This window comes from Phyllobates terribilis, unplaced genomic scaffold (genome assembly GCF_046119375.1).
Source record: "Phyllobates terribilis strain yellow unplaced genomic scaffold, ASM4611937v1 Scaffold_14__1_contigs__length_39327217, whole genome shotgun sequence".
Taxonomy (NCBI): domain Eukaryota; kingdom Metazoa; phylum Chordata; class Amphibia; order Anura; family Dendrobatidae; genus Phyllobates; species Phyllobates terribilis.
Window position 1 is genome coordinate 29,979,253 of NW_027362774.1, and position 14,059 is coordinate 29,993,311.

The 14,059-nt window shown below is 61.0% G+C and overlaps 1 protein-coding gene across 4 annotated transcripts in view; it reads left to right on the forward strand.

Annotated features, from left to right (window-relative positions):
• Positions 1 to 14,059, forward strand: part of HYDIN (HYDIN axonemal central pair apparatus protein) — a 313,905-nt gene that overhangs the window by 170,617 nt on the left and 129,229 nt on the right. For all 4 annotated transcript variants that reach the window (XR_012253067.1, XM_073659829.1, XM_073659831.1 and 1 more), the window contains exons 15-18: positions 8,180 to 8,280; positions 8,349 to 8,484; positions 8,558 to 8,722; positions 13,953 to 14,059. The exon at positions 13,953 to 14,059 is cut by the window's right edge and continues 46 nt beyond it. Coding sequence is in view for 3 of the 4 variants with exons in the window: in XM_073659829.1 (XP_073515930.1) it covers positions 8,180 to 8,280; positions 8,349 to 8,484; positions 8,558 to 8,722; positions 13,953 to 14,059 (509 nt within the window). In the remaining variant the exon portion in view is untranslated. The remainder of the gene's footprint in view (positions 1 to 8,179; positions 8,281 to 8,348; positions 8,485 to 8,557; positions 8,723 to 13,952) is intronic.

A 14,059-nucleotide genomic window follows, 5' to 3' on the forward strand; every position in this document is an offset into this window, starting at 1 on the left:
CATGTGGGGGAGCAGTGGTGTGAGCCTCCATCTTCTCATGTGGAAGAGCAGCGGTTTGAGCCTCCATCCTCTGATGTGGGGGAGCAGCGGTGTGAGCCTCCATCTTCTCATGTGGGGGAGCAGAGGTGTGAGCCTCCATCTTCTCATGTGGGGGAGCAGTGGTGTGAGCCTCCATCTTCTCATGTGGGGGAGCAGTGGTGTGAGCCTCCATCTTCTCATGTGGAGGAGCAGAGGTGTGAGCCTCCATCTTCTCATGTGGGGGAGCAGTGGTGTGAGCCTCCATCTTCTCATGTGGGGGAGCAGCGGTGTGAGCCTCCATCTTCTCATGTGGGGGAGCAGCGGTGTGAGCCTCCATCTTCTCATGTGGGGGAGCAGCAGTGTGAGCCTCCATCTTCTCATGTGGGGGAGCAGCGGTGTGAGCCTCCGTCTTCTCATGTGGGGGAGCAGCGGTGTGAGCCTCCATCTTCTCATGTGGGGGAGCAGCGGTGTGAGCCTCCATCTTCTCATGTGGGGGAGCAGCGGTGTGAGCCTCCATCTTCTCATGTGGGGGAGCAGCAGTGTGAGCCTCCATCTTCTCATGTGGGGGAGCAGTGGTGTGAGCCTCCATCCTCTGATGTGGGGGAGCAGTGGTGTGAGCCTCCATCTTCTCATGTGGGGGAGCAGCGGTGTGAGCCTCCATCTTCTCATGTGGAGGAGCAGCGGTGTGAGCCTCCATCTTCTCATGTGGGGGAGCAGCAGTGTGAGCCTCCATCTTCTCATGTGGGGGAGCAGTGGTGTGAGCCTCCATCCTCTGATGTGGGGGAGCAGTGGTGTGAGCCTCCATCTTCTCATGTGGGGGAGCAGCGGTGTGAGCCTCCATCTTCTCATGTGGGGGAGCAGAGGTGTGAGCCTCCATCTTCTCATGTGGGGGAGCAGCGGTGTGAGCCTCCATCTTCTCATGTGGGGGAGCAGCGGTGTGAGCCTCCATCTTCTCATGTGGGGGAGCAGTGGTGTGAGCCTCCATCCTCTGATGTGGGGGAGCAGCGTTGTGAGCCTCCATCTTCTCATGTGGGGGAGCAGCGGTGTGAGCCTCCATCTTCTCATGTGGGGGAGCAGCGGTGTGAGCCTCCATCCTCTGATGTGGGGGAGCAGGGGTGTGAGCCTCCATCTTCTCATGTGGGGGAGCAGTGGTGTGAGCCTCCATCCTCTGATGTGGAGGAGCAGCGGTGTGAGCCTCCATCTTCTCATGTGGAGCAGCAGCGGTGTGAGCCTCCATCTTCTCATGTGGGGGAGCAGCGGTGTGACCCTCCATCTTCTCATGTGGAGCAGCAGCGGTGTGAGTCTCCATCTTCTCATGTGGGGGAGCAGCGGTGTGAGCCTCCATCTTCTCATGTGGGGGAGCAGCGGTGTGAGCCTCCATCTTCTCATGTGGGGGAGCAGCGGTGTGAGCCTCCATCTTCTCATGTGGAGGAGCAGCGGTGTGAGCCTCCATCTTCTCATGTGGAGCAGCAGCGGTGTGAGCCGCCATCTTCTCATGTGGAGGAGCAGCGGTGTGACCCTCCATCTTCTCATGTGGAGGAGCAGCGGTGTGACCCTCCATCTTCTCATGTGGGGGAGCAGCGGTGTGAGCCTCCATCTTCTCATGTGCGGAAGCAGCGGTGTGAGCCTCCATCTTCTCATGTGGGGGAGCAGTGGTGTGAGTCTCCATCTTCTCATGTGGGGGAGCAGCGGTGTGACCCTCCATCTTCTCATGTGGGGGAGCAGCGGTGTGAGCCTCCATCTTCTCATGTGCGGAAGCAGCGGTGTGACCCTCCATCTTCTCATGTGGAGCAGCAGCGGTGTGAGTCTCCATCTTCTCATGTGGGGGAGCAGCGGTGTGAGCCTCCATCTTCTCATGTGGGGGAGCAGCGGTGTGACCCTCCATCTTCTCATGTGGAGCAGCAGCGGTGTGAGTCTCCATCTTCTCATGTGGGGGAGCAGCGGTGTGAGCCTCCATCTTCTCATGTGGAGGAGCAGCGGTGTGACCCTCCATCTTCTCATGTGGGGGAGCAGCGGTGTGAGCCTCCATCTTCTCATGTGGGGGAGCAGCGGTGTGAGCCTCCATCTTCTCATGTGGGGGAGCAGCGGTGTGAGCCTCCATCTTCTCATGTGGGGGAGCAGCGGTGTGAGCCTCCATCTTCTCATGTGGGGGAGCAGCGGTGTGAGCCTCCATCTTCTCATGTGGGGGAGCAGCGGTGTGAGCCTCCATCTTCTCATGTGGAGGAGCAGCGGTGTGAGCCTCCATCTTCTCATGTGGGGGAGCAGGGGTGTGAGCCTCCATCTTCTCATGTGGGGGAGCAGGGGTGTGAGCCTCCATCTTCTCATGTGGGGGAGCAGCGGTGTGAGCCTCCATCTTCTCATGTGGGGGAGCAGCGGTGTGAGCCTCCATTTTCTCATGTGGGGGAGCAGCGGTGTGAGCCTCCATCTTCTCATGTGGAGCAGCAGTGGTGTGAGCCTCCATCTTCTCATGTGGGGGAGCAGCGGTGTGAGCCTCCATCTTCTCATGTGGGGGAGCAGCGGTGTGAGCCTCCATCTTCTCATGTGGAGGAGCAGTGGTGTGAGCCTCCATCTTCTCATGTGGGGTAGCAGCGGTGTGAGCCTCCGTCTTCTCATGTGGGGGAGCAGCGGTGTGAGCCGCCATCTTCTCATGTGGGGGAGCAGTGGTGTGAGCCTCCATCTTCTCATGTGGAGGAGCAGCGGTGTGAGCCTCCATCTTCTCATGTGGGGTAGCAGCGGTGTGAGCCTCCATCTTCTCATGTGGGGGAGCAGCGGTGTGAGCCGCCATCTTCTCATGTGGGGGAGCAGTGGTGTGAGCCTCCATCTTCTCATGTGGGGGAGCAGGGGTGTGAGCCTCCATCTTCTCATGTGGGGGAGCAGCGGTGTGAGCCTCCATCTTCTCATGTGGGGGAGCAGGGGTGTGAGCCTCCATCTTCTCATGTGGGGGAGCAGTGGTGTGAGCCTCCATCCTCTCATGTGGAAGAGCAGTGGTGTGAGCCTCCATCTTCTCATGTGGGGGAGCAGAGGTGTGAGCCTCCATCTTCTCATGTGGGGGAGCAGTGGTGTGAGCCTCCATCTTCTCATGTGGGGGAGCAGCGGTGTGAGCCTCCATCTTCTCATGTGGGGGAGCAGCGGTGTGAGCCTCCATCTTCTCATGTGGGGGAGCAGCGGTGTGAGCCGCCATCTTCCCATGTGGGGGAGCAGCGGTGTGAGCCTCCATCTTCTCATGTGGGGGAGCAGCGGTGTGAGCCTCCATCTTCTCATGTGGGGGAGCAGCGGTGTGAGCCTCCATCTTCTCATGTGGGGGAGCAGCGGTGTGAGCCTCCATCTTCTCATGTGGGGGAGCAGCGGTGTGAGCCTCCATCCTCTGATGTGGGGGAGCAGCGGTGTGAGCCTCCATCTTCTCATGTGGGGGAGCAGTGGTGTGAGCCTCCATCTTCTCATGTGGGGGAGCAGAGGTGTGAGCCTCCATCTTCTCATGTGGGGGAGCAGGGGTGTGAGCCTCCATCTTCTCATGTGGGGGAGCAGGGGTGTGAGCCTCCATCTTCTCATGTGGGGGAGCAGGGGTGTGAGCCTCCATCTTCTCATGTGGGGGAGCAGAGGTGTGAGCCTCCATCTTCTCATGTGGGGGAGCAAGGGTGTGAGCCTCCATCTTCTCATGTGGGGGAGCAGCGGTGTGAGCCTCCATCTTCTCATGTGGGGGAGCAGGGGTGTGAGCCTCCATCTTCTCATGTGGGGGAGCAGTGGTGTGAGCCTCCATCCTCTCATGTGGAAGAGCAGCGGTGTGAGCCTCCATCTTCTCATGTGGGGGAGCAGCGGTGTGAGCCTCCATCTTCTCATGTGGGGGAGCAGCGGTGTGAGCCTCCATCTTCTCATGTGGAGGAGCAGCGGTGTGAGCCTCCATCTTCTCATGTGGGGGAGCAGTGGTGTGAGCCTCCATCTTCTCATGTGGAAGAGCAGCGGTTTGAGCCTCCATCCTCTGATGTGGGGGAGCAGCGGTGTGAGCCTCCATCTTCTCATGTGGGGGAGCAGTGGTGTGAGCCTCCATCTTCTCATGTGGGGGAGCAGCGGTGTGAGCCTCCATCTTCTCATGTGGGGGAGCAGCGGTGTGAGCCTCCATCTTCTCATGTGGAGGAGCAGCGGTGTGAGCCTCCATCTTCTCATGTGGGGGAGCAGTGGTGTGAGCCTCCATCTTCTCATGTGGAAGAGCAGCGGTTTGAGCCTCCATCCTCTGATGTGGGGGAGCAGCGGTGTGAGCCTCCATCTTCTCATGTGGGGGAGCAGAGGTGTGAGCCTCCATCTTCTCATGTGGGGGAGCAGTGGTGTGAGCCTCCATCTTCTCATGTGGGGGAGCAGTGGTGTGAGCCTCCATCTTCTCATGTGGAGGAGCAGAGGTGTGAGCCTCCATCTTCTCATGTGGGGGAGCAGTGGTGTGAGCCTCCATCTTCTCATGTGGGGGAGCAGCGGTGTGAGCCTCCATCTTCTCATGTGGGGGAGCAGCGGTGTGAGCCTCCATCTTCTCATGTGGGGGAGCAGCAGTGTGAGCCTCCATCTTCTCATGTGGGGGAGCAGCGGTGTGAGCCTCCGTCTTCTCATGTGGGGGAGCAGCGGTGTGAGCCTCCATCTTCTCATGTGGGGGAGCAGCGGTGTGAGCCTCCATCTTCTCATTTGGAGGAGCAGCGGTGTGAGCCTCCATCTTCTCATGTGGGGGAGCTGGGGTGTGAGCCTCCATCTTCTCATGTGGGGGAGCAGCGGTGTGAGCCTCCATCTTCTCATGTGGGGGAGCAGCGGTGTGAGCCTCCATCTTCTCATGTGGGGGAGCAGCGGTGTGAGCCTCCATCTTCTCATGTGGGGGAGCAGCGGTGTGAGCCTCCATCTTCTCATGTGGGGGAGCAGCGGTGTGAGCCTCCATCTTCTCATGTGGGGGAGCAGCGGTGTGAGCCTCCATCTTCTCATGTGGGGGAGCAGCGGTGTGAGCCTCCATCTTCTCATGTGGGGGAGCAGCGGTGTGAGCCTCCATCTTCTCATGTGGGGGAGCAGCGGTGTGAGCCTCCATCTTCTCATGTGGGGGAGCAGAGGTGTGAGCCTCCATCTTCTCATGTGGGGGAGCAGCGGTGTGAGCCTCCATCTTCTCATGTGTAGGAGCAGCGGTGTGAGCCTCCATCTTCTCATGTGGGGGAGCAGTGGTGTGAGCCTCCATCTTCTCATGTAGCGGGAGCAGCGGTGTGAGCCTCCATCTTCTCATGTGGAGGAGCAGAGGTGTGAGCCTCCATCTTCTCATGTAGCGGGAGCAGCGGCAGGAGCGGTGTACACTGCTGGCAGCTGATGATCTCTCACCTTTTCACCTGACTCTCTGGACCTGTCCTGTATCAGGCGGACCCCCTCCCTCCAGAAGCGGACCCTGATACTTGAGGCTAACGGTGCAGGACACTATTTAGTTTGCTATGATCTGGGGTCTGACGTGAGTCCGTGTCTTACAATAATAGATTTGCGGAGCCGAGCAGCGGGGGAACGCAGCGGAGCAGAATATACTGCAGACCGCTGCCCCCGTACCCACCCTGGTCGCCGCTGACATTACTTGCATTATGTGTCCTGTCAATCAGCCGTGGCCCCCGGAGCGATGCACCCACTGCTGCCAGAGTCTTCATGATCAATTAATCTGAATCACTGACAGCCGGGCACCGCTCTGTGCCGTCATCTGTGGGGTGTAGTAGTCAGCGGATCTTCCCATCCTCTGTGGGGTGTAGTAGTCAGCGGATCTTCCCATCCTCTGTGGGGTGTAGTAGTCAGCGGATCATCCCTTCCTCTGTGGGGTGTAGTAATCAGCGGATCATCCCTTCCTCTGTGGGGTGTAGTAATCAGCGGATCATCCCTTCCTCTGTGGGGTGTAGTAATCAGCGGATCATCTCTTCCTCTGTGGGGTGTAGTAGTCAGCGGATCTTCCCATCCTCTGTGGGGTGTAGTAGTCAGCGGATCTTCCCATCCTCTGTGGGGTGTAGTAATCAGCGGATCATCCCTTCCTCTGTGGGGTGTAGTAATCAGCGGATCATCCCTTCCTCTGTGGGGTGTAGTAATCAGCGGATCATCTCTTCCTCTGTGGGGTGTAGTAATCAGCGGATCATCCCTTCCTCTGTGGGGTGTGGTAGTCAGCGGATCTTCCCATCCTCTGTGGGGTGTAGTAGTCAGCGGATATTCCCATCCTCTGTGGGGTGTAGTAATCAGCGGATCATCCCTTCCTCTGTGGGGTGTAGTAATCAGCGGATCATCCCTTCCTCTGTGGGGTGTAGTAATCAGCGGATCATCTCTTCCTCTGTGGGGTGTAGTAATCAGCGGATCATCCCTTCCTCTGTGGGGTGTGGTAGTCAGCGGATCATCCCTTCCTCTGTGGGGTGTAGTAATCAGCGGATCATCCCTTCCTCTGTGGGGTGTAGTAGTCAGCGGATCATCTCTTCCTCTGTGGGGTGTAGTAGTCAGCGGATCATCTCTTCCTCTGTGGGGTGTAGTAATCAGCGGATCATCCCTTCCTCTGTGGGGTGTAGTAGTCAGCGGATCATCTCTTCCTCTGTGGGTTGTAGTAGTCAGCGGATCATCTCTTCCTCTGTGGGGTGTAGTAGTCAGCGGATCATCCCATCCTCTGTGGGGTGTAGTAGTCAGCGGATCATCTCTTCCTCTGTGGGGTGTAGTAATCAGCGGATCATCCCTTCCTCTGTGGGGTGTAGTAGTCAGCGGATCTTCCCATCCTCTGTGGGGTGTAGTAATCAGCGGATCATCCCTTCCTCTGTATGGTGTAGTAATCAGCGGATCATCCCTTCCTCTGTGGGGTGTAGTAATCAGCGGATCATCCCTTCCTCTGTGGGGTGTAGTAATCATCGGATCATCCCTTCCTCTGTGGGGTGTAGTAGTCAGCGGATCATCTCTTCCTCTGTGGGGTGTAGTAATCAGCGGATCATCCCTTCCTCTGTGGGGTGTAGTAGTCAGCGGATCATCCCTTCCTCTGTGGGGTGTAGTAATCAGCGGATCATCCCTTCCTCTGTGGGGTGTAGTAGTCAGCGGATCATCTCTTCCTCTGTGGGGTGTAGTAGTCAGCGGATCATCTCTTCCTCTGTGGGGTGTAGTAGTCAGCGGATCATCCCTTCCTCTGTGGGGTGTAGTAATCAGCGGATCATCCCTTCCTCTGTGGGGTGTAGTAGTCAGCGGATCTTCCCATCCTCTGTGGGGTGTAGTAATCAGGGGATCATCCCTTCCTCTGTGGGGTGTAGTAATCAGCGGATCATCTCTTCCTCTGTGGGGTGTAGTAATCAGCGGATCATCCCTTCCTCTGTGGGGTGTATTAGTCAGCGGATCTTCCCATCCTCTGTGGGGTGTAGTAATCAGCGGATCATCCCTTCCTCTGTGGGGTGTAGTAATCAGCGGATCATCCCTTCCTCTGTGGGGTGTAGTAATCAGCGGATCATCTCTTCCTCTGTGGGGTGTAGTAATCAGCGGATCTTCCCATCCTCTGTGGGGTGTAGTAGTCAGCGTATCTTCCCATCCTCTGTGGGGTGTAGTAGTCAGCGGATCATCCCTTCCTCTGTGGGGTGTAGTAGTCAGCGGATCATCCCTTCCTCTGTGGGGTGTAGTAGTCAGCGGATCATCCCTTCCTCTGTGGGGTGTAGTAGTCAGCGGATCATCTCTTCCTCTGTGGGGTGTAGTAGTCAGCGGATCATCTCTTCCTCTGTGGGGTGTAGTAATCAGCGGATCATCCCTTCCTCTGTGGGGTGTAGTAATCAGCGGATCATCCCTTCCTCTGTGGGGTGTAGTAGTCAGCGGATCATCCCTTCCTCTGTGGGGTGTAGTAGTCAGCGGATCATCCCTTCCTCTGTGGGGTGTAGTAATCAGCGGATCATCCCTTCCTCTGTGGGGTGTAGTAGTCAGCGGATCATCTCTTCCTCTGTGGGGTGTAGTAATCAGCGGATCATCTCTTCCTCTGTGGGGTGTAGTAATCAGCGGATCATCCCTTCCTCTGTGGGGTGTAGTAGTCAGCGCATCATCCCATCCCCTGTGGCTCGTATTCAGTGCCGGCCTCTAATGTGGCGTGCTGGTAAGTGGTGGGGCTTGGCCTCACTGACCGCCGGCCTCCTTCTGTCTTCTGGCCTCGGCTCCAGGTTCGTCTTTCTATTCCCAGGTGACCCTGTGCTCTAACACGGTGAAGCATTACGAGCTGGCGCTGGTGGTGGACGTGGCCGACATCGGAGAGGAGGTCCTGGCTTTACCGGTGACGGGCAGGTAATTGGGCATTGTGCCGTGTGTGATTATGGCCGCTGGTTCCTGTGCTGACGCCGTCTCATGCCCAGGTGTCTGGTGCCCCCATTATTCCTGGAGAACGCGGCCGTCACATATAATCGCTGCTTCCTGGGATTCCCGTGTGAGCGGACCGTGACCCTGCACAATCCCAGCGGCCTCCCAGGATGTTACACCTTCCTGCCGCAGGTACGTGGCCGCCCCTGTAACTGATCCTAGGGGTAGGAGAAGTAACTGATCGTCTGCCGCTTCATCTCCACAGGGGTCCGACTCTTCCTGCGGGGTCTCCTATGACAGCACTCAGCCACGAGGGATCATAGAAGCACATGGCAGCGTGGACATCCCCATAGTGCTGCGAGCCCAGAGGACCGGGGAGCTGAGCGCTACGGCCCACACCGCCGTGTATGGAAGCCCCCAGCCGCCACTGGTACCGCTGCCACCTTTGCTTCCCCTTACTATGCGCCAGCTGTGCCCATCTTTATTATAGGGAAACGCCTCTTCTCCATTCCCAAGGAGCCCCCCGCAATACCTACTATGTTATGGCTGCCATCTGTGTTGGTACCGCCAGACCAGGCAATCGGTGCAGGGCCCCAGACCAGGGAATCGGTGCAGGGCTCCAGACCAGGGAATCGGTGCAGGGCCCCAGACCAGGGAATCGGGGCAGGGCCCCAGACCAGGGAATCGGGGCAGCTCCCCAGACCAGGGAATCGGGGCAGGGCCCCAGACCAGGGAATCGAGGCAGGGCCCCAGACCAGAGAATCGGGGCAGGGCCCCAGACCAGAGAATCGAGGCAGGGCCCCAGACCAGGGAATCGGGGCAGGGCCCCAGACCAGGGAATCGGGGCAGGGCCCCAGACCAGGGAATCGAGGCAGGGCCCCAGACCAGAGAATCGGGGCAGGGCCCCAGACCAGGGAATCGATGCAGGGCCCCAGACCAGAGAATCGGGGCAGGGCCCCAGACCAGGGAGTCGGGGCAGCTCCCCAGACCAGGGAATCGGGGCAGGGCCCCAGACCAGGGAATCGGGGCAGGGCCCCAGACCAGAGAATCGAGGCAGGGCCCCAGACCAGGGAATCGGGGCAGGGCCCCAGACCAGAGAATCGGGGCAGGGCCCCAGACCAGGGAATCGATGCAGGGCCCAAGACCAGGAAATCGGGGCAGGGCCCCAGACCAGGGAATCGGTGCAGGGCCCCAGACCAGGGAATCGAGGCAGGGCCCCAGACCAGGGAATCGAGGCAGGGCCCCAGACCAGGGAATCGGGTCAGGGCCCCAGACCAGGAAATCTGGGCAGGGCCCCAGACCAGGAAATCTGGGCAGGGCCCCAGACCAGGGAATCGGGGCAGGGCCCCAGACCAGGAAATCGGGGCAGGGCCCCAGACCAGGGAATCGATGCAGGGCCCCAGACCAGAGAATCGGGGCAGGGCCCCAGACCAGGGAGTCGGGGCAGCTCCCCAGACCAGGGAATCGGGGCAGGGCCCCAGACCAGGGAATCGGGGTAGGGCCCCAGACCAGAGAATCGAGGCAGGGCCCCAGACCAGGGAATCGGGGCAGGGCCCCAGACCAGAGAATCGGGGCAGGGCCCCAGACCAGGGAATCGATGCAGGGCCCAAGACCAGGAAATCGGGGCAGGGCCCCAGACCAGGGAATCGGTGCAGGGCCCCAGACCAGGGAATCGAGGCAGGGCCCCAGACCAGGGAATCGAGGCAGGGCCCCAGACCAGGGAATCGGGTCAGGGCCCCAGACCAGGAAATCTGGGCAGGGCCCCAGACCAGGAAATCTGGGCAGGGCCCCAGACCAGGGAATCGGGGCAGGGCCCCAGACCAGGAAATCGGGGCAGGGCCCCAGACCACGGAATCGAGGCAGGTCCCCAGACCAGGGAATCGGGGCAGGGCCCCAGACCAGGGAATCTGGGTAGGGCCCCAGACCAGGGAATCTGTGCAGGACCCCAGACCAGGGAATCGGTGCAGGGCTCCAGACCAGGGAATCTGTGCAGCTCCCCAGACCAGGGAATCGGTGCAGCTCCCCAGACCAGGGAATCTGGGCAGCTCCCCAGCCCAGGGAATCGGTGCAGGGCCCCAGACCAGGGAATCGAGGCAGGGCCCCAGACCAGGGAATCGAGGCAGGGCCCCAGACCAGGGAATCGGGTCAGGGTCCCAGACCAGGAAATCGGGGCAGGGCCCCAGACCAGGGAATCGGTGCAGGACCCCAGACCAGGGAATCGGTGCAGGGCTCCAGACCAGGGAATATGTGCAGGGCCCCAAACCAGGGAATCTGTGCAGGGCCCCAGACCAGGGAATCTGTGCAGGGCCCCAGACCAGGGAATCTGGGCAGCTCCCCAGACCAGGGAATCTGGGCAGGGCCCCAGACCAGGGAATCTGTGCAGGGCCCCAGACCAGGGAATCTGGGCCGCTCCCCAGACCAGGGAATCTGGGCCGCTCCCCAGACCAGGGAATCGGTGCAGGGCCCCAGACCAGGGAATCGGGGCAGGTCCCCAGACCAGGGAATCGGGGCAGGGCCCCAGACCAGGGAATCTGGGTAGGGCCCCAGACCAGGGAATCTGTGCAGGACCCCAGACCAGGGAATCGGTGCAGGGCTCCAGACCAGGGAATCTGTGCAGCTCCCCAGACCAGGGAATCGGTGCAGCTCCCCAGACCAGGGAATCTGGGCAGCTCCCCAGCCCAGGGAATCGGTGCAGGGCCCCAGACCAGGGAATCGAGGCAGGGCCCCAGACCAGGGAATCGAGGCAGGGCCCCAGACCAGGGAATCGGGTCAGGGCCCCAGACCAGGAAATCGGGGCAGGGCCCCAGACCAGGGAATCGGTGCAGGACCCCAGACCAGGGAATCGGTGCAGGGCTCCAGACCAGGGAATCTGTGCAGCTCCCCAGACCAGGGAATCGGTGCAGCTCCCCAGACCAGGGAATCTGGGCAGCTCCCCAGCCCAGGGAATCGGTGCAGGGCCCCAGACCAGGGAATCGAGGCAGGGCCCCAGACCAGGGAATCGAGGCAGGGCCCCAGACCAGGGAATCGGGTCAGGGCCCCAGACCAGGGAATCTGTGCAGGGCCCCAGACCAGGAAATCGGGGCAGGGCCCCAGACCACGGAATCGAGGCAGGTCCCCAGACTAGGAAATCGGGGCAGGGCCCCAGACCAGGGAATCTGGGTAGGGCCCCAGACCAGGGAATCTGTGCAGGACCCCAGACCAGGGAATCTGGGCAGGGCCCCAGACCAGGGAATGGGGGCAGGGCCCCAGACCAGGGAATCGGGGCAGGGCCCCAGACCAGGGAATCGGGGCAGGGCCCCAGACCAGGGAATCGGGGCAGGGCCCCTGACCAGGGAATCGGGGCAGGGCCCCTGACCAGGGAATCGGGGCAGGGCCCCTGACCAGGGAATCGGGGCAGGGCCCCTGACCAGGGAATCGGGGCAGGGCCCCTGACCAGGGAATCGGGGCAGGGCCCCTGACCAGGGAATCTGGGCAGGGCCCCAGACCAGGGAATCTGGGCCGCTCCCCAGACCAGGGAATCGGTGCAGCGCCCCAGACTAGGGAATCGGTGCAGCGCCCCAGACCAGGGAATCGGTGCAGCGCCCCAGAACAGGGAATCTGGGCAGCTCCCCAGACCAGGGAATCTGGGCAGCTCCCCAGACCAGGGAATCTGGGCAGCTCCCCAGACCAGGGAATCTGGGCAGGGCCCCAGACCAGGGAATCTGGGCAGGGCCCCAGACCAGGGAATCTGGGCCGCTCCCCAGACCAGGGAATCTGGGCCGCTCCCCAGACCAGGGAATCGGTGCAGGGCCCCAGACCAGGGAATCGGTGCAGGGCCCCAGACCAGGGAATCGGTGCAGGGCCCCAGACCAGGGAATCGGTGCAGGGCCCCAGACCAGGGAATCGGTGCAGGGCCCCAGACCAGGGAATATGTGCAGGGCCCCAAACCAGGGAATATGTGCAGGGCCCCAAACCAGGGAATCTGTGCAGGGCCCCAGACCAGGTAATCTGTGCAGGGCCCCAGACCAGGGAATCTGGGCAGCTCCCCAGACCAGGGAATCTGGGCAGGGCCCCAGACCAGGGAATCTGTGCAGGGCCCCAGACCAGGGAATCTGGGCCGCTCCCCAGACCAGGGAATCTGGGCCGCTCCCCAGACCAGGGAATCGGTGCAGGGCCCCAGACCAGGGAATCGGTGCAGGGCCCCAGACCAGGGAATCGGTGCAGGACCCCAGACCAGGGAATCGGTGCAGGGCCCCAGACCAGGGAATCGGTGCAGGGCCCCAGACCAGGGAATCTGTGCAGGGCCCCAGACCAGGGAATCGGTGCAGCGCCCCAGACCAGGGAATCGGTGCAGCTCCCCAGACCAGGGAATCGGTGCAGCTCCCCAGACCAGGGAATCTGTGCAGGGCCCCAGACCAGGGAATCGGTGCAGGGCCCCAGACCAGGGAATAGGTGCAGCTCCCCAGACCAGGGAATAGGTGCAGCTCCCCAGACCAGGGAATAGGTGCAGCTCCCCAGACCAGGGAATCGGTGCAGCTCCCCAGACCAGGGAATATGTGCAGGGCCCCAGACCAGGGAATCTGTGCAGGGCCCCAGACCAGGGAATCTGTGCAGGGCCCCAGACCAGGGAATAGGTGCAGCTCCCCAGACCAGGGAATCTGTGCAGGGCCCCAGACTAGGGAATAGGTGCAGCTCCCCAGACCAGGGAATCGGTGCAGGGCCCCAGACCAGGGAATCGGTGCAGCTCCCCAGACCAGGGAATCGGTGCAGCGCCCCAGACCAGGGAATCGGTGCAGCTCCCCAGACCAGGGAATCGGTGCAGCTCCCCAGACCAGGGAATCGGTGCAGCTCCCCAGACCAGGGAATCGGTGCAGCTCCCCAGACCAGGGAATCGGTGCCGCTCCCCAGACCAGGGAATCGGTGCAGCTCCCCAGACCAGGGAATCGGTGCAGCTCCCCAGACCAGGGAATCTGGGCAGGGCCCCAGACCAGGGAATTGGTTCAGGGCCCCAGACCAGGGAATCGGTTCAGGGCCCCAGACCAGGGAATCGGTTCAGGGCCCCAGACCAGGGAATCGGTGCAGCTCCCCAGACCAGGGAATCGGGGCAGGGCCCCAGACCAGGGAATCGGTGCAGCTCCCCAGACCAGGGAATCGGTGCAGCTCCCCAGACCAGGGAATCGGTGCAGGGCCCCAGACCAGGGAATCGGTTCAGGGCCCCAGACCAGGGAATCGGGGCAGGGCCCCAGACCAGGGAATCGGTGCAGGGCCCCAGACCAGGGAATCGGTGCAGCTCCCCAGACCAGGGAATCTGTGCAGCTCCCCAGACCAGGGAATCGGTGCAGCTCCCCAGACCAGGGAATCGTTGCAGGGCACAGCCAAGTTGGCGACCTCAGTTATGGCGTCCGGTTGTGTGAGACCTCTCCTCGGGTTCTTGCTCTCTTCATACGTGAAGTCTGGAGGCCACCATTACTATCTCAGTGACGAACGCTCGGGTCAGGGAGTGCAGGATGGTGACCCCTGGAACATGCGGTAGAAGCTCTGATGATAATGGTACCGCACTGGATACGGGGTAGCATGATGGTCCTGTGTGGTGGTCTCCAGCCCAGTTTCTCCTCTCTGGTTGCTGTAGCCCCTTCTGTTACCGATGCTGAGGTGTTCCTCTCACATCTTGTCTTTCATAGGAGGTCCGTCTGCTGTGCACCGGGGAGGGTCCGGTCGTCCATGTTGATCCCAGTGAGGTGGATTTTGGTGAGATTCCAGTTCTCACAGATGTTTTCAGAACAGTTCG